Consider the following 22198-nt stretch of genomic DNA (forward strand, 5'->3'; position numbering starts at 1 on the left):
ACTAGCAGTCATTAGAGTATTAGTAGACTGTCTGCTTAATATCTTCTAACACTTTATTTTGATGGGTCCACAACATACAGACTATGAGAAACTTTGCAAGTATATGTCAACTTATTCTGCTAACCTTAACCTACCCTAACAGCTTACTCTGAGAGTTAGTAGACATGTAGTTGCAAATTAATGAGAATTAGTTGACATGTAGTTACGAAGTTACTTATAATTAGTAGAATGTCTAAAGTGGACTATCAAAATAAAGTGTAACCTTTTTTTTTCAGAAAAATATTATAACCATGGTTAGTGAAATATGCAGTCACTATTGTGCAAGTCAAAATTGCTGGGCAAGTGTTGCACAGTCTTAACGACTTTGATGTGGTTTATGCAGTATTGATAACAGTGTTGACAACAGTAAAATAAATGGAAAATGAGATCCAAATCCTGTGAAATCTGAGAACATAATGTGACCATGAGTCATGATCTCTCGGGATCTCTTTCTCTTTTTTGTCGCAGTATATTATTTGTCTCTTTGTCTTTGTTGGTCCCTCTCTCTTTTGACCATGAGGCTCCAGATTGTCTCTCACATTCCCTAGTGGGACATACTTGATATAGAAGCACAACAAACTTCAGCCCTTCATAAAAAACAATTCTGCAACAACACCACAATATGCAGAACCTACGACATAAAGGCAGGCCGTGTTTCATACCACTGTAGGAAGAGAGGATGACCACACATTATCAGAACATTATCAGTTTATTGCTGTACACAACATTTTGCTTGCCACATCTATGACCATTATGAATGTATGCTCAAGCTGTAAGGCACCGTAAACTGCATGAGTAAGTGTAGAGCATTATATATCTTCACAGGAAGTGAGCAGAGAAATTGTGCACCAGCTACACAAAATTTGGCTCAGACATTTGGTAACACTTTAGTATAGGGACTAATTCTCACTATTAACTACTTGCTTATTAGCATGCCTATTATTGACTGTTTATTAGTACATATAAAGCACATATTCTGCATGACCATATTCTACATCCCTAATCCTACCCAATACCTAAATTTAACAACTACCTTGCTAACTATTAATAAGCAGCAAATTAGGAGTTTAATGAGGCAAAATCTTAGTTAATGGTTTGTTAATAATGAAAATTGGACCTTAAAATATAAATTTGTATTAATGGTCGCATGGCATGCAGGTAAACAAATATTTAATCTTTTATACTGTACGTGTTTTATTTTGAATAGTTTCATTTTAAAATGATTTATTTTAACAATATAAAAACATTATAATAGAATAGAAATACATATGTATTACACACATGTATAAAATGTAAATTAGATGTATTTACTCTAGACTGGAGACAATATTGCAGATTGAAGGAAAGTGGAACGCAAAGAGGTCAGACTTTGATTGGCTGAATTGAATATATGTTATGTCTGATTGGCTAAAGAGGATATAATAAAAATTTATATGTGCAACACAAACTGTCAGAAAAGTTTTAAAACATCCAAAATTGTGTAACGATTTGCATATTGCATATATTTATATATTCATAGTCAGATATTAGTGATTTGTTTAATTATCATTGAAATTTTATAATTATTACTTTTTTCTTTGCAATAAATAGTGGCCCAATGGTGACCTTTCACCCTGTGTGTAGCTAAATGGAGGAGCGGGATCGCAGTCGCTCACCGTCTCGCAGGACCAGCAGAGTAGAGCAGGTGGTGGGACGCTGGCTTCGCCGCTCCAGAGAATCCATCAGCCGGTACTACTTTTTAATCTGAGAATGATTGTGTGAACGTGTATCTTTGCTTTTTGCTGCTTTTTCTTTTGTGTTTGAAAAGCATCACCCTCTCTCTGTCTGCACATAGAGAGCGTGTGCTAGAAGATGGGCAAGTTGCCGACAATGGCTCCCAAGAGCAGAGGAGCTGTCCAATTAGAGTCACTGTTAAGATCCCACTTGACCCCACCCTTAACTCCCATGGCTTTACTGTCTCAACACACACTCCACCCCAGGTGCTGGATGTGACAGAAGGTACATTACACACACAATCATCTCTAAAACATTTATCAGCTCAAATGGATTCTACACTGTAAAAAAATAGTGTAGGAACAATTTTCATTCCAAAATTTTGTAGAATTAATTACACAAAAATCAAGTAGATTGAATTGAATTAAACTGAAATTGTGTTTTCTTGTAAAACCTGCTACAGTAATCTTTCAATAATCAACATTTTTTACAGTATGGTAAGGTTGTTTCACAGTCAATTGTTAATTATGTATTAATTGATTTTAAAGTTTGCACTGCTCTGAGCCTTCTTGGCATCCTTTTCTTTTCTTGGAATGAAAGCACTGAAGTTAAGTACTAGATCTTAGCCAGGTGGCCTTATCTGTGACACTTCCAAATTAGCTTCCAGCAGTTGTTATGAACTAACACTTACAGGGGTAACAGGCAGGGGACCATTGACCATAAAATTCTGAAAGGAGATGATCTTTTTTTGGAGATTTGAGAGTTTAAATTAGGTTTTATTTTGGAAATCTCTAGATTAGCTTGATGGTAGGAAAATGCCCATTCTATGAACTCCATGAATATGTCATCGTAATATGAAAGGAATGTCAAGGTCTGTTGAGGCATTTTGTGGCACAGGTCTAAGGTAGCACTCTAAAAGTCTGAAACTGTGGCGATAAAGCCATGCTAAGATTGTTACATTTTGATTATACAGCATACAAGCCCTTCATGAAAATCAATAGAACAACTATAATGCATTAGCTACAAAAAAAGCATCCATTACTGCAAAAAGGATATTGTGGTACTATATTTATTGTTCAAATAAAGTTGAGTCAAATCACATTAAATTAGCAAAAAGTATCATATTAAAATAACAGTTACAAAAATTATTCTTTTTATTTTCACTATAAAATATTTTGTAGTGCTTTCTGCAGATGAATCTATTAGTGTATATTTATATGATATATCCATTATATAGTATATTAAAAGAGTTTGTAACATTTTGCAGTAATGTTAAATTTGTTAACATTTTTTTAACATCAGTTAAAAAATATTTGTTAACATGAATTAACAGTGAACAATACTTCATTGTTAGTTCATGTTAGTATATTAATCTTAGACAATGTTAATGTCAACATTAATGTCAACATTTACTAACACATTTTACACAAGAGCAAAAGTTGTAACATTAACAAAAGTTAATAAATGCTGTATTATTCATTATTCATGTATTATATTGTTCATTGTTAGTTCATGTTAATAAATTGTTAAAGGGATAATTCACCCAAAAATGAAGATTCTGTCATTAATTACTCACCTTCATGAGACCTTACTGTAAAGAGTTAACGCTTTTATCTTTAATAGGGCAAAGAAATCTGATTCAGTTATACAGACATTTATAAATGTTATCTGAACATAAGTTTTATAATTGAAATGTGACCCATCAGCTATTTGCATGTATAGCCTGCATGTACAGCAAAATGTTGGCTGACTTGCTTGGCACATGGAGTTGTGTCTACAGGAAACCCTACTCTTGGAATGGCTGAAGCCATCTGGTTACCCCACAGCCAAATAACTAGTAACAGCCAGTAACTAGGACAACATAAATACTCTTTCTCAACCATTCCTATAAAACATGATAACCCTGACAAATGACAGAGGTAATTGAGTTCTAAATCTTTTTCCAATGATTAACAGCTACAGTATCATAGTATGTTTGTCTGTTTTTATAGGTGGCCCTGCTGATGGAAAGCTTGTCCCTGGTGACCAACTTTTCAAAATAAACAATGTTGCCGTTGATGATCTATCTACAGAGCAGGCTGCTGACATCATCAGGTATGTTGCAGGTGTTAGTGTTTATGTGAAACTACAAAATTAGCTGGCTGCCCAGATGTCCAGTTTTACCTAATGTTTTAGTTACTTTTCATGTGGCCCAATTTATAATAAATTTGTATCTTCAGAACATGGGGAAATGGGACATCTAGCGGCTCGAGCTGCATCTGTTCCACTAATTCTGCCATACTCTTTTCAACTTATTTACAGAGAATGCCAGAACACCATAGTACTGACTGTCCTGAGAAATACTGTGGTAAGTGTATGTGCACACAGTTAGAGACTCACACTCTCTCTCTCTCTCTCTCTCTCTCTCTCACACACACACACACACACACACACACTGTTATGTCTGAATGAGACATGGCAGGAGGATGTGGTGTTGTGCTGCATTATGGCAGCAGGCAGAAATGATGACCAAAAGTTTTTTATTATAATCAGGGCCAAAGGAAATATGTGCCCACAGAGCTCAGCAGAATGTTCACTACATTTCTGCAGAATTTGAAGTGCCTGATAAAGTGCAAATCTCTCATCTCTTTTTTTGTTCATTTATTACCTATTTTATCTAATTTGATTATGCTTTCAACTTTAAAGCCTATTAAACACATTTTATCATATATACATCTATTCAGAAGAATTCTGTAGATATATACATCTATTATATACAGCTATTCAGTAGAATTTCCCTGTTCATAAGCAAAGCATACAAATAACAAAAATGCATGTACAAGGTTTCAATCTGGGGTCTAGAGAAAAAGGAAGGAAAAAAAAAATAGTGAGAAATAAAAAAAAATGCATACAGCATTAGTATTTTTTTTTCTCGCCACTGAAAGGCACAATGATATTACCATGATGTGGTAAAGATTTGAATATGGTAATCATTCAGGACCATGATAACATCCCAAGAAATTATCTGATATCTGATACCATTCCTGTAGCATGGTACCACCACAGTACCTATTTTTGTAAGGGTCTTTTTGTAAGAGGAAATACAGACAATTTGGTCTCAAGAAGATTTGACATCTCCCTGTTTATTTTATTTCTCAGTGACAGGTATGTCACAGTCAATGCAGAGACATTTGTCCATGCCAATGCAATTCTGCAATGAATGTTTGTTAAAATATGTCATTGACATATCAGACATGTTCATAATTGTGCCGTTTGTCATTATGGATGTGCCATAGGGGCCAAAGTCATCCTTTATAACTCCAGAGAAGAGAGCCAAGCTGAAGTCAAACCCAGTTAAAGTGAGGTTTGCAGAGGAGGTGGTGGTCAATGGTCACTCACAGGTTTGACACATTTTGTTCATTCATGCTGTTAATAATGGAGTATTCACATGTGCTTATTAACAAAAAGAAGATAAAGAAAGTGAGCGATAAAGAAAATGAAAGCGTGAATATGAACAAAAGATGCAGAACAATAGAGAGGCATTGATGGGGAAAGCATTTGGCAGTCTACCCAGTCTTGGGCAAAAACGTCAGTAAATAATTTATCAGTAGTTTATTCATTATTAAATTAACCATTAATCATAATCTTTGTATAGCTGACCTGGCATGGTGTATAGTACAGCTGCAATCTATATAGGTGGTGGGATTTATCATAATTATTATTTATGATAGAGTGCCTTAAAGAAATAGTCCATCTAAAAGCATTTTTGAATGTTTCTTCAGGTGGACTGACGTGAGGATGTTCATTTTCCTCACCCCGAGATGTTTTTAATTAACTTCTAATTAAACAAGCCCATTATCAAGCACACCACAAGACTAAGGCAGTGATAAAACTGTTTATCTTTTATGTATGCAGCTTTTAGAGGGCTTAATCTTTTTTTAACATGATAATAATACTGATAAATTTGGCTTGACTAGAAATTTTTTAACACTGTGTTGAAACAGGCAGTTGTTTTATAATATAGCATATTCGATACCATTACTATTGTGTATTTTACATATATTATTATATTTAAAAAAAATGTCTATTGACCTTGGATCCTACAGTCAAACCAAAAATTATTCAGACACCAGATATCTTTTTTTTTTTTTACTAGTGGGTGCAGGACACAATAGTTCATTTATGTAAGTGAGGATAGTAAAATAAAGTAAACTATGACATATTATACACAAAAATTCTTCATACAGTGGACTACCAGTAAAATTGATTTAAAAAAATTAGGACCAAAAATGAAGTGTTTTTTCTCTAATTGCTAATGCAAACTTTTTACACCATAGACTGAACAAAATGAAGCATTGCTCGGTAATTGGTTGACCTAAATTGGTATTATCTAATTGTGTACTTAAATTTAACAGCTGACAGCTATTCAACCTAATTCATTTGTGAGACAAGACAAATGACTTCTCACAAATGAGAAATTTGTGAGATAATTCATTTGTGGCATTTTTGCCAGAAGGATGGCATTATCAAGATTAATTTGTTTTGACAATTTAACTCTTGAGTTCTTGTCATTGGGGTAGTGATGGCGCAGTGGATAAGACACATGCCGTTGGTGTGAGAGACCTGGGTTCGAATCCACTGTGAGACACCAATGTGTCCCTGAGCAAGACACTTAACCCCTAGTTGCTCCAGAGGCGTGCGACCTCTGACATATATAGCAATTGTAAGTCGCTTTGGATAAAAGCGTCAGATAAACGTAAATGTCATATTTTATTACCATTTTCTAAACTATAGTGAATAAACTGTGGCAATGTGAGAAATGTTGAAGGTGTCTGAATAAATTTTGGTTTGACTTTATATTGACCTCTGACCTCCAGGGTAACTCTCTGCTGTTTCTGCCCAATGTTCTGAAAGTCTATCTGGAAAATGGCCAAACGAAGGCTTTCAAGTTTGAATCTAAAACCACTGTTAAGGTACTGTAGATATGTTCACTAAAATCTGATGTGTTTATTTTTCAGTCAGCATTCATTATATTGCCTATTTTATGATTGTCATCCAAAAAGTACATGATCATGGTAATTATTTATTGGCATTATCATTTAATACCATGATTGTACTATGGTACAATCATCACATTGCCCTAAAAGGGAGGTCTTCTTAGCTTTAACCTGTGTTGTGCATTATTGTCCTCTATATAATTTCACATGCTGCATGTATCCTCTTATATAATCCCCAGGATATAGTAATGACTCTGAAAGAGAAACTCTCAATCACCCGTATTGAACACTTCTCTCTGGTGCTGGAACAACAGTACAGCATCAGCAAACTATATCAACTGCACGAAGAAGAGATTATTCAAAAGGTACACACAAACACAGTAAAGATCCACATGAAAATGCACACAAGTTATCAATTATTTAACCTCATGTTGTTTCAAACCTGTGGGACTTCCTCTGTTCTATGGAACAAAAAAAAAAGAATATCCTGGCCACTTTTATTAATAAAAGTGAATAAGTATGTGGGCTGTCAAGAAATAAAGTCATAAAAATAGTCAAAAAATTTTTTAGTGAGTGTGGATTTCTTACATGAAGCTGTCACATGACTCCAGAAATCCTTCTTTCTAATTTCATTGTGCTGTTTTGACATTTCATTTCCTCATTCACTTTCCTTACATTGAAAAGAGTGTATTCTTTAGGTGACACTTTATTTTAAGGACTAATGTTCAATATTAACTAGCATGCATATTGACTGTTTATTACTACTTATAAAGCACATATTAATGCCTTATACTGCATGATCATATTTTAGATCCCTTAATCCTACCCCTTACCTAAACTTGATTAAGAGTTTACTGTGGCAAAAGTCATAGTTAATAGTGAGAACTGGACCTTAAAATAAAGTGTGACCAAGGCTGCCTCTTTCTACACTCATCTGTAATTCTTAAATGGTCAACATACAGTAAATATATCTAATAATTCTCTGTATGCGTGTGACAGGTGGTTGAAAAGAAGGAGACTCACGACTACAGGTGTCTGTTCCGTGTCTGCTTTCTACCTAGAGACTTTAAGAGCATGCTCAAAGAAGATCATGTGGCCTTTGAGTATCTATACTTACAGGTGTGTGCTTGTACCTGGTTGCATATAAAGAACAGTTACCTAAAAATTTGCTAAAAATGTTGGACATATCAGGACATCCAAGATGTCGATAAATCTGTTTCTTCATCTGAACAGATTCTGAGAAATTTACAGTAGCAAAGTAAAGGAGTTCAAACAGCTGATCACAATAATCCACACAACTCCATCAAATAGTCCATCAATTAACGTGTTGTGAAGGAAAAATCTGCATGTTGCTAATAAACAAATCCTTCATTAAGATGTTTTAACATCAAACCATTGCTTTTGGCTAAAATCTGAGTCTTCTGTCCATAATACTGCTTTCTGCAAATAACAGCATTTGTAAATCATAAAATGGAACATTTTGCTTTGCACTGGGAAAAATTGACCAAATATGCAACATCTCATAGACCTGATTTTATCCTTTATTTATATTTCTGATGCTTTTCTCGCAAGCACCCTTCTAAATGCTAAAATGAGGAATGGGACACCCTACGGTCTCGTGGACTTAACGGACATGCGCATGCAGTGGAATATAAGAACATAAAAACTCATGCATGAGTATTTTTTCTTTCATTGCTTGAATCATAAGGGCATTCTAACTGCATTCTAATAGGCTTTATCGCGCAGTGAATGCTTTTGGTTTTGGACTCTCAAGACGTGTTTTTGTTTGGTTTTTGCAAAGTCGGTGACATACTCAATGTCAGCTCTACTATCGTCTCTCAATCCCTCAGTCACACATACAGCACAATAACATATGTCAGGGGAATGTCTTTAAATTCTAATCAAGGAAAATCATACCTTTTCTGTTGTTGTTTTTTTAAAGAACTTCAAAAGTTGCGCTTGAAACATATTGCGCAAAAAATTACGAAAACTTTCTTCGCTTGTGCACAGCTTGTTACAGGGTTCTAATTGGCCAATCGCTGTTATTTTTAGAAATTTTAACATGTTATTTGCATGATAGGTTTTACATAATACTTATTATTAATCTAAAGGGGATGGTGGTTTTACTGAGGGGATGCTTTATTAAATAAAATAAAATAAATACTGATTTCTGCAGTGAAAAAGTCATCTAGTCTGGTGAGAAATCAAGTGAGAAATATGTGAAGGTCAAGCGCCTTGTACAAGCAGAAACAGTCCCAAAAATATCGAAAATATGATAGTGGATTTTAATGTGTGAGGACAACAGTAGGTAGACTTTTTTGCTGGAGGAAGTGTTATGCCGCAAGTCACTTCAACGCACAGTGAGAGCAGCTGAGAAGATCGTTGGTGTCTCTCTCCCCTCCCTCCGGGACATTTACAGCACCCGTCTCACCCGCAAAGCCCTCCGCAGGCGATCCCACCCACCCGACACACTGCTTCTTCAGTCTGCTGCCATCAGGGAGGAGACTGCGGAGTCTCCAGGCGAGGACCAGCAGACTGAAGGACAGCTTCATACATCAGGCTGTCAGGAAGCTGAACTCCCTCCCGTCCTTGCCCCCCCTCCCCTCTTTTACCCCATGCAACACTGAACACTGATACTGCGACCCCCCCCACCCCCACCCACTTAAAAACTGTGACCAGCACCTGTCACTTGTGCAGCATTGGACTGATCACTACCTCATCCAGCATTGACTGCAAACTACCTCTTCGGATAGTCTGATAAAAGACTGTTCTCTTGTCACTTTAACAGACTGATAAGCTCTTCTTGCACTACACATACATCTGCACAGTTTTGTTTTATTTAACTGGTTTGCACTCTTATCTATTCTGCCATGTGCCTTATGCCACTTTATTTATCTCCTTTTTTATTTTTCTACAATGTCCTCAGACTGATAAGTTCCTCTTGCACTATACAGTATATATTCACTCTATACATATACACATATATCTGCACAGTTTTGTTTTATTTAACTGGTTTGCACTCTATCTGCCATGTGCCTTATGCCACTTTATCTATCTCTTTCTTTATTTTTCTACAAATGTCCTCATTTGTATATCTGTATAGTTGTATGTACATATGTTTAAACTGTATTTATCCGTATTTGAACGTCTACTGTCAGTGTCTTAAATGTTAACTGTATGCACCAAGGGCCTGAGAGTAACGCAATTTCAATTCTCTGTATGTATGTGCCGTACATGTGGAAGAATTGACAATAAAGCAGACTTGACTTGACTTGACTTATTATAGATTATGGACTCATATTTTGGCCAGGAGCAATGTTTGAAAATAAAGTATCTTAATGATGGATTTGCTCCTTACAAACATGCAGCTTTTCTTTTCATAAAATGCTAATTGATGGAATGAAGTTGTGTGGGTTACTTTTTTACAAGCTTTTTTACCCAACTCTCATTGGGTGAGCAAGTGATGTGATGCTAAAATTTCAGTAAATTATCATTTTTGGGTAAATTATTCCGGATAAAATACAAATTTTATCATGTATTTTTGTTTGCATACTTAGTTTAGTGGCCAGTGTGTCCTCAATTGTGAGCTAATTGTAACAAAGCCTCAATTGGAAAATTGATTCATAAATAAAGCAAATATTGTTTTTAGGTTTAGTCGGTAGTCATAATTACTAGGGCTGCCCCTCTAATAGTCACTAAACATATGTCAGCGAGAAGCTTAATCGACTAAAATTTTATTAATTGGTTGGTTGCATAAAACATGTTTTTTGTCTGTGAGGATTAGTAACAGCTGGTCCTGGAGGTAATTAAAGTATATCAGGCATGAAATCCAAATGATCGCTTATTCATCGACCTCAAATATGGATTATCATTTGAAAGTGTAACATGTAAATAGTAGCAACTTTATATGGCTGTGCGCTCTAACATTACCTAAATGTGGACTATTATTAGGTACGCACCGATATCATTCTTGGGCATCCATGGTTTGTACAACATGAACCGCAGATCTATTAGCGCACCTGAGAAGTCCTGAAGTGGGGCAATCAATGTTTCCCAGACTCTTTCCCCAGAATCCTGCAATCACTCCGTTGACAAACTCGGATTATAAATGTGAATCCTACTTCCATTGAGAGCCCTGTTGAGAAGCAATCCATCGACATACCAACCTGTTATGCCCCCTTCAGAGACATCTTCTGCCCGAAGAAGGCCTCCCAATTACCTCCTCATCGGCCATGGGACTGCGCGATCGATCTCATACCAGGTGAGCCAGTGCCCAAGGGTGAAATATACCCACTGTCACTTCCCGAACAGAAGGCCATGGAGGAGTATATCGATGAGGCACTTAAGCAAGGTTACATCCGCTTTTCAACCCCCCCTGCTGCTTCGAGTTTCTTTTTTGTGGCCAAGAAGGACGGAGGCTTGAGGCCTTGCATCGGTTACCAGCCACCTCTATTTCCCTGGTCGGGGGAACCGTCGGAGATACCTGCGGTCGACTACTGGTTCCGAGAGAGCGAGAGGATCTGGGACGATGCTCACCATCCGCTCCAACCCGCAGTTCGCAGGCACAAGAAGACAGCAGACCTTCGTAGGTCCGAAGCCCCACAGTACCAGTGGGACAGAAGGTCTGGCTATCAACAAGAGACATCCAGATGCGTCTGCCCTGCAAAAAGCTCAGTCCCAGATATGTTGGCCCCTTCACCATCCTGAGACAAATCAACCCGGTCACCTTCCAACTGCAGTTACCGCCACAATACAGAATTAACTCCACCTTTCACGTATCGCTCTTGAAACCTTACCACTCTCCTGTCTCTTCCTCCACAGAGCCTGGTCCGAGTGAAGAACCCCCTCTCCCGCTGATACTGGAAGATGGCGCCATCTATAAAGTAAAGGAGATCCTGGACTCCCGGTGCCGTGGTGGTCGTTTTGGAGTATCTCGTCGACTGGGAGGGTTATGGCACAGAGGAGAGGTCATGGGTCACCAGAGATGACATCTTAGACCCAACACTACTCGAAGAATTCCACTCCACTTGCCCAGACCGACCAGCTCCCAGAGGAAGAGGTAGACCACCACGACGTCTGGGTCTTCGGCCCTCTGGAGCGGGCTGTGGAGGGGGGGGCAATGTCACAGATCGGCCAGGCTCCCAAACCAGCCAATCACAACGAACCCCATCACCTGAGTTCTAATGGAACACACCTGCACACCTGCACGTGGACCTCATCACTCCACACTATAAAACCACACACCTCACTGCACTCAGACGTCCGGTCTCGTTCTTACAAAGTGGACTCCTATATGCTATCACAGCAGCTTACCTGTTACTTACCTGCCTGTCTACTTGCCTCTTGTGATCCCTCCAGTGTTGTGTGTATCCGTCTCCTGGTTCCAGTTTCCTCTTACGATCTCCTGTCAAGAAAGTCATCTAACAGTGAGGGGTGTGTAGTCCTCTCAGCATCCACGAGTTCCTGTCGAGACAATTCAGTCCAGTCATCCAATCATCTCATCCTACAAAGTATATTTGCACGTTCTACTTACCATCTCATCCTCCGTTGATTGCTCTGCTGTAAATAAACACCACTGCTTTGAACTAATCCTTTGTGTGAAGTCTGCTTCCCTAACACTATCAGCGTACTTGCATGACATTGTGGCTCCAGCGCAATCACTGACATTATTTGTGTACACACAATATCAACAAAATGTGCTTTTGTAAAATAAAGATCAGAAACCAACTCAGTGTCTAGACTGCTTGCCTCACAGATGTGAGAAATAGGCTACATCTAGAAGCTTGAAATGTCTACTTTTAAACAAACCAATTCAAATCGAAAACAAACTCTCTGATTATGTAATCCGTATAAAAGTGCACTTCTCTCTGAAGGTGTGTCCACTGTACTGTGGAGATGGCAAGTCAACTTCATCTTTGCAGCCGACACTACTCAAACAGCAGTTAATAAATTTTAAAATATCTTTTTTTTTTTTATCAGACACATTCAAAGTCCTTACTCTTGCTGTGTTTTGCAACAAGCTTTGTGTGCTTGAGTGCGTTTTAGTTATTAAGTAATTAAATTAATATAAATTGTGTGATTAGCCAATTGATGGCTTAAATGAACTATTAGTCAACTACAAAAATCTCTAATCCCTGCTCCAATAATTACCTTTATAATAAAACAGTTGAAGTCTATGTATGTCCCCATTTACACGCATCTGAATAAATGTGTGTCTGTGTATAGAGCGTGAGTGATGTATTGCAGGAAAGGTTTGCCGTGGAGATGAAATGTAATACAGCTCTCAGACTGGCTGCTCTACATGCGCAGGAAAAACTAGCCAGCAGTGGACAATCCCTTAAAACACCACTGAAGGCTATCATGTGAGTGCACACACACTAACACTGTCAATATGTTTCCATACTATATAAGAAAGCTTGCTGCTACATTAGTGTTCCCCTTAGTAAGTACAGTACTATTGAAAAATTTGAGGTCAGTAAGATTTTTTAAAAGAAATTTATACTTATTAATACTTAAGTATATGTTAGTATTTGATTAAAATTTATGGGACTTCCTTTTCATTAAAAATGAGAATTAAAAAAAATGTATTAAATTGGACAGAATTGAAATTCTATCAAGGAATCAGGAAAGAAAATGTATCTACAATAGTTGTGATAATATAAAATGTTTCTTGAGCATCAAATCAGCATATTAGAATTATTTCTGAATGATCATGTGACACTGAAGACTGGAGTAATGGCTTTTAAAAATTCAGTTTTGCCATCACAGGAATTACATTTTTAGAATATAAAATAGAAAACAGCTATTTTAAATTGTAAAAAACATTGTAACAATATTACTGTTTTTTAATAGTAAAATGTTTTAAGAGTACGTAATGTTTATTGCATTATTTTAGTGTTATTATTTTCAATCCATAAAACTTAAAATGTCGCTTGCTACCATTTTTTTTTACAGTAAAGTTCTGGCAACTACAGCTGCCTTTTTTTGTACTGTAAATTTCAGAGGGGTTTTTTCAGTGTACTCTATGCATTGTGGTTGGAGTACTGATAATAAATGAACACTTCAGGCAACAAATATACAGTTTCTGATGAAGTCCTGATGAGGAAGAATGAAATTCAGATGAGTTGTCAAGAGATTCCGTAATTCAACGCAAATAATTCATTATTATCCTCAGAATTACTTTGGCGTTAACACATACAATACAGTGCTAGTATACCACACAACTCTAAAATGTGTGTAATACTATTCTAGACTGTCTTTACTATTTCTGTCTGAAGGAAGGAGTGGGGTATTGAAAGCTTTGTGTCCCACACCTTACTGCGAAACATGAGAGAAAAGGACTTGAAGAAAGCCATCAGTTACCACATGAAAAAGATTTTGTCTCAGGAGCCCAAGCAAAAGGTGTGCATGTGTACATGTGTGTTTTTCCCTGAGCATTGTGTGGAAGAATATAAATCATTTACATTATAGGCCTATACAGTAAAACTCTAAAATTAAAAACCTATCCACCTTTTTCTTGACGTAAAAATGGGCGCAGCCAATTGTAAATTCTGTGGGTCTAGCTTCCGGTCTCATCCACCTCTAGCTATTTTTAGCTGTACAAAACAGATCGTTTTGCTGCTTGATATTGAAAATTGGTGTGTCTTGTTATATTTTTTTTATGTGTTATCTTAATTATGAACACACTGGTTTGTAGTGCAAACAGTTTTACCGTTTACTACACGTTGTTATTCTCCTCGTTATTTACCTATAGCGGGTAGTGAACCGGAAGTCTCACCCACAGGATTACGTCCGCGTTGAAGAAAAAGGTGGATAAAAAGTACCAATATGTACCAGTAATAATTTTAAAGTTGTATGTTGATACATGCCATGTTACTGAATGATACTAAATTTGTGAACAATACCTGGGTTTTTACTTTGAAACAATTACCATGGTACACACACACACACACAAAAGGTTTTAGAATGATTCTCTTGGTATTCTTTGTTAGTGAAGTACAGTATGATGTGTATTCACATTATTTTCAATATGTGGGATGTTTTCAAAGGTGATCTCAGTGGCTCAAGCTAGACTGAACTTCTTGAATGAGATGTCTGAACTCAAGTCCTATGGAGGAAAGGCTTTTAGTGCCACTATGATGGTGAGAAATGCATTCTGAGACTTAATAGCCACTTTCAGACATGAAATCCATTAAACTTCAGTAAATTGTTTCCGGTAAATGTACCCTACCTGCATTTACACATGCAATGGCTTTACATATTTCATCCATATAACACACTCACACATCAGCACCAAAATGCCATTTAAAATATCAGAAAATCGGAGAGACCTAACCTGAACTAAATAAATAAATACATTCATACTGTACGTACATACATACATAACTCACTGACCACAAATTATTTGAATGGTATACTTTGTATGTTTTAGTGACTGAATATGTGAGAAAATATTTAAAATATAACATTAAAAAATACGTATGTTTGCAAGGCAAAACAAGGCAAGTAAAGGATCACTAAATGTGAGACTTTTCATTTTATTGAGCCCTTTGCTTTCCATAGAAATGTGTCATCTCTTTCTGTTTTATGTACTTCAAACAGATTGTATGTCTAGGTAAAGCAAGGAACTGAAGATGTACTGTAATGAAAACCCTTTTGGTTTATCCCCATCCTTCCATTTTTCCCTGCTCCCCATTCTTCCATATATCACAGTCTTTGTGTATCACATACACTTCTTTCACTCTCTGTCTCACTCTCTCTTTTTGCTAGCTGCAGGACAGAGAGTCAACGGTGAGTTTGTTGGTGGGCGCTCAGTATGGGGTGAGTCAGGTGATCAACCACAAACTGAGCATCATGACCACACTAACTGAATTCAGCTGCATTACCAGAGTGGAACTATTACCGGAGTCTGACAGAGTTAGTTTGGTCAAGATCTACTTGCAGGATATAAAGGTATATAATATAGAGTACATGTTTGTACTTGCATCTACGTATATGTACACTCAGTATAATCTGTTAATTGTTCTCTCTGCTCTATCTTTATTTTACACTTTTCCTGTCTTCAGCCAATAACCTTGCTGATGGAGTCAGTGGCAGCTAAAGATTTATCGTGTCTAGTTGCTGGTTACTGCAAACTGCTTGTGGACCCCCAGGTTTGTGTGTTCCCCTGGTCAACTAATGCAAAGAGCCACCGCATTTCAGCAGAGGAGGGTAGGCAACCTATTTGTCTGTTTAACTGATTTCTTTGGTCTGGCAAAGTTGAAAAAATTCCATATGAGCTTTGATGATTTTTGAATATTTTGAAAACTCTTTGAAAGTCTCTTTAAACAAGAGAAAACATTGCTGCTCTGACTTGAGAAAAAAAAAAAAGCTTCATGCTTCAGGCAGAATCTAAGCACTCCACTTCCACTCTACACTGCTCACATACTCAGATTGTAACAATTTTCTAAAAATAGCAAAAAAATAAAAATAATTACACCGCTTGCATCTATACACCGCTTGCAAACCGTTTGCATCTATAGCCTATAAAATCACAAGGTATAAATGGCATTTATGTCATTACTATGACAAAAACAATAGAAACTAACTGTGAGTAGTGATCATGTAGCCACCCTATACTTTATATCTAAGGAATTGTGAAAAATGTGACCACTGTTTGCATGTTGATAAAGAAAATTTTCACAGTGATTTTATCTGTGCTTCTGCCATTGTGTATAGGTTATGTGTCACACTGTGGCAGTGACTCAGATGACTCAGACACAGACGTGGATGCTCTCCTTGCTCATGTTGCTAGTACTGCCAAAAGCAACAACTTAGCAGTTAAACCCAGTGATAAGCTACCAGAAGAAACAGAAAAAGCACAAAGTTACATGGAAAAAGATGAAGAGGTGGAGAAGCAAGGAGGCAAAGAAGAGGAGGTTGTTGAGAAGAAGGAAAGGGAGGAGGACAAAGAAACCATCCATGAATCTATACATGGTAATAATGGAAAAACAGTAGAAAGAGACAACGAGAGAGTGGGCACAGAAAAGGAAGACAAAGAGCAAGAGAAAAAACCTCAACAACCTCAGTGTGTCATCATTGTTGATGACCCATCATCTGAAGCATCTGATTCTTACCAAACTGAGTCACATTTCATGACCAGCATGTCCAGTGACTCTATAGATGGCCTAGAGGAGGACAACCTCATGACCTACTTTTCTACCAGACGCCCATGCCATTTACCAGTGAAAGACTCTTACTGCTGTGAAGATCGCTATTCACCATCCTTATCTCCACAGCAACTGCACAGCAAAGATTCTCATTCCCAAAGTGACCTGTGCTCTGCTGATTCCCACTGTGAGTCTGATATTGACCAATTCTTTTGCTTTCCTGCACTCTCAAATATTGCTGAATGTCTACCTAGTCCCCCTGCAGCCAGTGAAGAGGAGGATTGTGAGGAATTGGGATCAGAGAATGAAAAACCTGAAAAGGGGTCACCAGCAAAATGTCCTGGGAGCAGCCTACCTCCTTCTAGAGACTATGTGTTCACATTTGAACAAGGAGACACCAGACATTATTACAATATCTGCTCCAATGTTACCCCTGACAGTGCCCGGAGCCTTCCACGACCTCTCTCTCCTCCAGGTCCTGTAGAAACACAACCAGATCAGGAAAGAGAGGAAGTGAATCAGACAGAAACAGTGCCAATTTTTCAACCCCCGCCAGGGTTTGGAGACAGCAGTTCAGATGACGAGTTCTTTGATGCTCAGGAAAGATTCACATCCCCTGAAGAACCCTCCTCAACTGCCATGACAAGAGGTATGACATTATCCATGAAATTTTCTCTAAATATTTTTTATAACATGTTGTAGAAATTAAAGAAGTAAATCATATGAAAATTAGTTGTCTGTACCCACCACTAAAAAAAATCATATCCAAAATAACTGTGTGTAGTTTTGCTAACAAATATTTACCATATGTATTTGCTGATATTTCTCTTAATAGAAAAATCTGCAGAGTCAAGCACCATATTACAGACACTAAGCCTGAGGGGGATTGGCATCTGTGCAAGAGAACAAGAGGCAGTGGATCTAGAGAAGAATGAAAAGGAAGAAGGAAAAATGGTTACTCAAGTTGAATCGTCATATTTCAACAAAAGATCCAAAAAGCGTCGCTCATTCATGGAAACAAATTACACATCCCTGGTATCGTTCCCAGAACAGGATCATTTAGGTAACAGCTATGGAAATAGCATCCCAAACTATGGATCTATATCATTCAACCAAGGTGCTGGCCGAATGGCATGTTTTGATGGTGGATGCTCAGATCAAGGTCCATGTCCTACAGTCTTATCCCTAACCGATTCTGAAGGAGAACCAGCGCAACTGGAATCCAAACCCATCAATCCATCCAAAGTCAATGGATCAGGACCACATAATCCTACTGATACACACTCAAACAAAGCATATCAGCGGAAACAGCAACTTATAGAGATGGAACCAGATTCCATGGAGTTCAAATCAGTCACTAAATTAATGTCTACTGTTTCGCCAGCTATAGTAGCAGTGCGTTCCCCCATGGACTTGCAGGATGAAGGAAACACCAATAACCATCGCAGAGATGATCAAGAGGAAGGTGCAGTGGGAGGTCTAGTTGAAAGACTGTTTGGAGGTCACTTGTTCTTTGATATGTCTAGAGGACAGTGTGATAGCAGTGTTTTATTTGATCAAAGAGATGATCAGGTAACCAAACCAATGGAAGATTTTTTCCAAGGCAGTTCAGTGACTCAAAAGAGCAGCTCACTACCAAGACTAGGCCAGATATCCCCATCAAGTTTACCCTACTTCCATGTCCCAAGCATATCCTACACCACAAGCCCTGATATAGACACAGATGATGATACTGTACATCTACAATTTGGGATGGGAAAGCACTCAGTGGAGCCAAAAGAGAGAACTAGAAGTCAGAGCATGTCTGCATCTTTTGGTAACGGTGCACTGCATTGCCCATCAAAGCACTTATTTTCCCAGCAAGTCAAAGGACCAGAATGTGATGAAACTGACGATACTTGTGACCCTTCACTCAGAGAACTGTCTTCTAGTGTACCATCTTATGAACCAGCCCAAATGTTCCTTCTTTCACCTTGTTCATCCAGCATCCTTGGGCGACTCTCTGCCTCAACATTACGGGGAAAGATCCAGAACCTTCCCCTCTACTTATCACGTTCCCAGGAAATGTTAAATGCCAGTTCTAATGGCAGTGGCAATGTTAAGCCTGTGAGAAGACTTTCAGAAACGCAACTACAAAAAAACGAAGTTGAAGTTGCAAAAGAGGCAACTGAGGATGTAACGCTGAATGAAGGTCCGCCTGAAGTAACAGAGGTAAAAGTGGTTACCATAGTATCTGAAGAGGTCACTGAGGTCATTGAGGAGGTAAGAGAGGTCAGCCACACTATTGCTAAAGCATGTGGGCTGCAGAAAACCAAAACTGAACCTAAAGAGTTTTCTGTAAAAGCCATATCCCCCTTGTGCGCCAAAGCAGGCAACTATCTCCAAGTCAGCCCCTCATCAGTAGTGGTTACTACACAGAACCTAAACGGACCCTGGGGGGTGGTAACGTCTAGTGGGTTACAAGGATGTAGCCACTCTCCCTCAAGCACAACTCCCCATATCTTCACCTCTAGTTGTGGGTTTTTTGCAAACTGCAAATCTGAGCCTACCATAATCCAACCACAATCCCTGCCTAGCCCAAATCTACATGAGAAACCAGACCCTAGCTGCAGCTCGGTACTGACTACAGGGTGTGACACTGTAATGGAGGGTGCTCAAACACCTTTGGAGGCCTGCCATACAGTATACACCAACTGTTTCAGTGGCGTTCTTGACAGCGGCAGTTTCGATGATGAACTCACCGTATATGAGTTTTCCCGCAGAACGAGCCAGGGTGAAACAGGGGATGCTATTCTGACATCTGTCCCTCCTTCGTCGCTCTCTGCATCCCCTGCATCTTTCTCTCCATCTTCTCCATTGCCCTCGTTCCCTCATCTAGTACTGCCTGCTTCTTCATCTACAGAGCTCAGTCCCCTTCTGTCTCCATTGGATGCCCCTGACTGCTTCCTTTCAGACCTTCATGAAGATACCATCACTTCACTGTTGACTCGTCGATATCCCCTTCCACCAACAGGATTCGTTTCTTTGCAAAGGGATGTGGATACCCTCTTAAGTGTTCTTGCTGGCGCTATGAAGAACCAAGATGGGGTCCACGAGCACCCCAAGGATAACTGTGTGGCTCACTTTTCAGAGAACAAAAGGCGATTACATGCAGAGGCTCGGAGGCTTTTAGCTGGATGCCAACGTGTGGTCAGGGTTGGGCAGATGCCAGAGGAAACACTTCAGTCGTTGTCTGAAAGCTTCCGCTCATTGGTACAGCTGACAAATGTGTGTTTATGTTTCTCTAGCTGCCAGCGATGCAGGGAGCGCCATGCCCAAGCACTTACAGGACTAGCGAGTGTTGCAAAAACTTATCAGGACTTTGCTCATGCAGCAGAGCTAGTGGGAAGTGCTACCGAAAGAAAGACTTGTCATGATTTCAGTATTAAACTCCTGGCTCGCCAATGCACTGCACTAACAACTTCAGTCTTCTGCCTCACCCAGCTCTTTCGCACTCTCACTGCCCTTTGACCTTTGAACAGTTACATTGAGAAGTTTTTTTTCCTTCCAAACCGCAAGAAACCTGTCAGAATAACTCAAATGTTTTTCAGATAAAATTAACATTGATGCAGTGTCCAAAGGTAGTGGCATACCAGTAATAAGCGCGCATTCACACACATACAGACACTGAAACATAAAACCTGCCATTTAAATATTTTGAATGGATTAACCTACAATGACAAGTGTGCTGAGAACAGAATTCCTAAACAGGGTACTAAACAGCTTGTTTTACAGTATTTGTATATGTTGGGTTTAAGTATTTAGTATTGAATGTAATTCTAAACCATAACTGTATTTGTACAATGGTTGTCCGTAATTTATTCTGCTTAATGAGGAAAGCATAGACAGGGATTTTGTGTAATGTATTTTCCAACATTCTCTGCTCTCATTTGCCCTCTCTTGCTTGCTTTCTCACTACTGTTGTCACCAATGTTATGCACATACAGTATATTCTCTTCTCTCTGCTATACCTAGTGTCTATTAGAGAATGTTTTAAAAGCTTTCTGCAGTAATCACCTGGGTTATAAATGTTTACTAAATACAAACAATATTTTACTTGAGTTGCCAGTTATGTTACTATGTGTTCCTTTAGAAGAATATACCAAAGCCTATGGATGAATGATTTTGCCGTGAATGCAGATTAATTTAAAAGACTTTATATTATCTTTTGCACATGCTTTACAGTTATAACTTCAAGAAGGGAGGTTTATTTGGATCATTGGATTATTTTTGTGGAAAAAGGAAAGAATATTTTTTGGTGCCATTTATTTATTTTTCACTGATAAGTTTTTCCTTTTCAGTCATTCCTCCCTCTATAATTTTCCAGTTTTCCCAAAACACCACTCACATAATCTTACAATGATCAAATTATTCTAGAAAATGTTTGAAAAGTGACAGAAGTGGAAAATTACAAATTTGAGTGTGACAGAATATTAAATGGCTAAATTAAATGCAAAGTAATTTACCCACCAGTACATGTGTCTGAATACCAAAAAGCTGCCATGCACTCTTGTCATATAAGGCATGCTGTAAGCCATGGACAAACTGTATACCTTGGAAATAGTGGGCTGCATGTAAAAATGAATGCATGATTGAAAGAATGACCAGTGAGAGAATGAATGGTTATAGTAATGAAAAATGGCTTTGTAATGCAGTATTCACCCCATTAAAAGGACATCTAAATGACTGGAGAATGTATGTTTTATTAGACTTCACACTATTCTCTTCCATATAAGTACCAACAGCCTTTGCATCAACTCTGCATTCCAGTTAGGATTATTATTATTATTATGTTGCACTGACTATTATGGGACCATGGATTTTTCACTGACACCTAACTGCGTGGGTGAAGGTGTGGGGTTTAAAAGGACCAAATGATTGAATGAAGTCCTGCATGCATCGCCAGAGAGAAGCCATTTTCAACGGAAGGTCCAGTTATGACATTTTAATTAAACATTACAAGGTCAATTAAAAAAAGAAAGAAACATATGCAACATTTAGAAAATAGATGCTGACTTAGATAGATTCTTTCTTTCATCATCATCATCATCTTTTTTTATTTTTGATAGCCAGTATTTCCCAGCCTCCACAGCACCATCAGTATCTTTATCAACACCAAACTACAAATATTCCTTTTTCTCATATTATATCATGTAAATTATAATTAAAGTCACACAGGTAAATGCACATTTACTTCTATCTGTCACATATTTTCTTCTATTATTAATTTTATTTTATTTTAAGATAAAAAAAGAAAAAATTTTCCACATACACCTGTTTGGG

General features: G+C 38.0%; 1 protein-coding gene across 1 annotated transcript; it reads left to right on the plus strand.

Annotated features, from left to right (window-relative positions):
- Positions 1–1567: 1567 nt before the first annotated feature.
- LOC306872421 (FERM and PDZ domain-containing protein 1-like) lies at positions 1568–21599 on the plus strand. Its single transcript, XM_079420963.1, has 15 exons — positions 1568–1767; positions 1874–2037; positions 3744–3846; positions 4054–4099; positions 5028–5132; positions 6609–6704; positions 6968–7093; positions 7728–7847; positions 12954–13090; positions 14006–14129; positions 14777–14869; positions 15498–15680; positions 15794–15938; positions 16446–17525; positions 17712–21599. Exons 1-15 carry the CDS (start codon positions 1667–1669, stop codon positions 20384–20386), a joined length of 5298 nt encoding a protein of 1765 aa, XP_079277089.1. The 5' UTR covers positions 1568–1666; the 3' UTR covers positions 20387–21599.
- Positions 21600–22198: the final 599 nt, after the last annotated feature.

Source organism: Barbus barbus (assembly GCF_936440315.1).
Source record: "Barbus barbus genome assembly, chromosome: 7".
Lineage (NCBI taxonomy): Eukaryota > Metazoa > Chordata > Actinopteri > Cypriniformes > Cyprinidae > Barbus > Barbus barbus.

Bases quoted from the DNA above. Each gene is read 5' to 3' on its own strand.
- LOC306872421 (XM_079420963.1), top strand. From the start codon at position 1,667: ATGGAGGAGCGGGATCGCAGTCGCTCACCGTCTCGCAGGACCAGCAGA. The intron at 2,038-3,743 runs GTACATTACACA...CTGTTTTTATAG, and splicing joins GGTGCTGGATGTGACAGAAG to GTGGCCCTGCTGATGGAAAG. The intron at 4,100-5,027 runs GTAAGTGTATGT...GATGTGCCATAG, and splicing joins CTGTCCTGAGAAATACTGTG to GGGCCAAAGTCATCCTTTAT.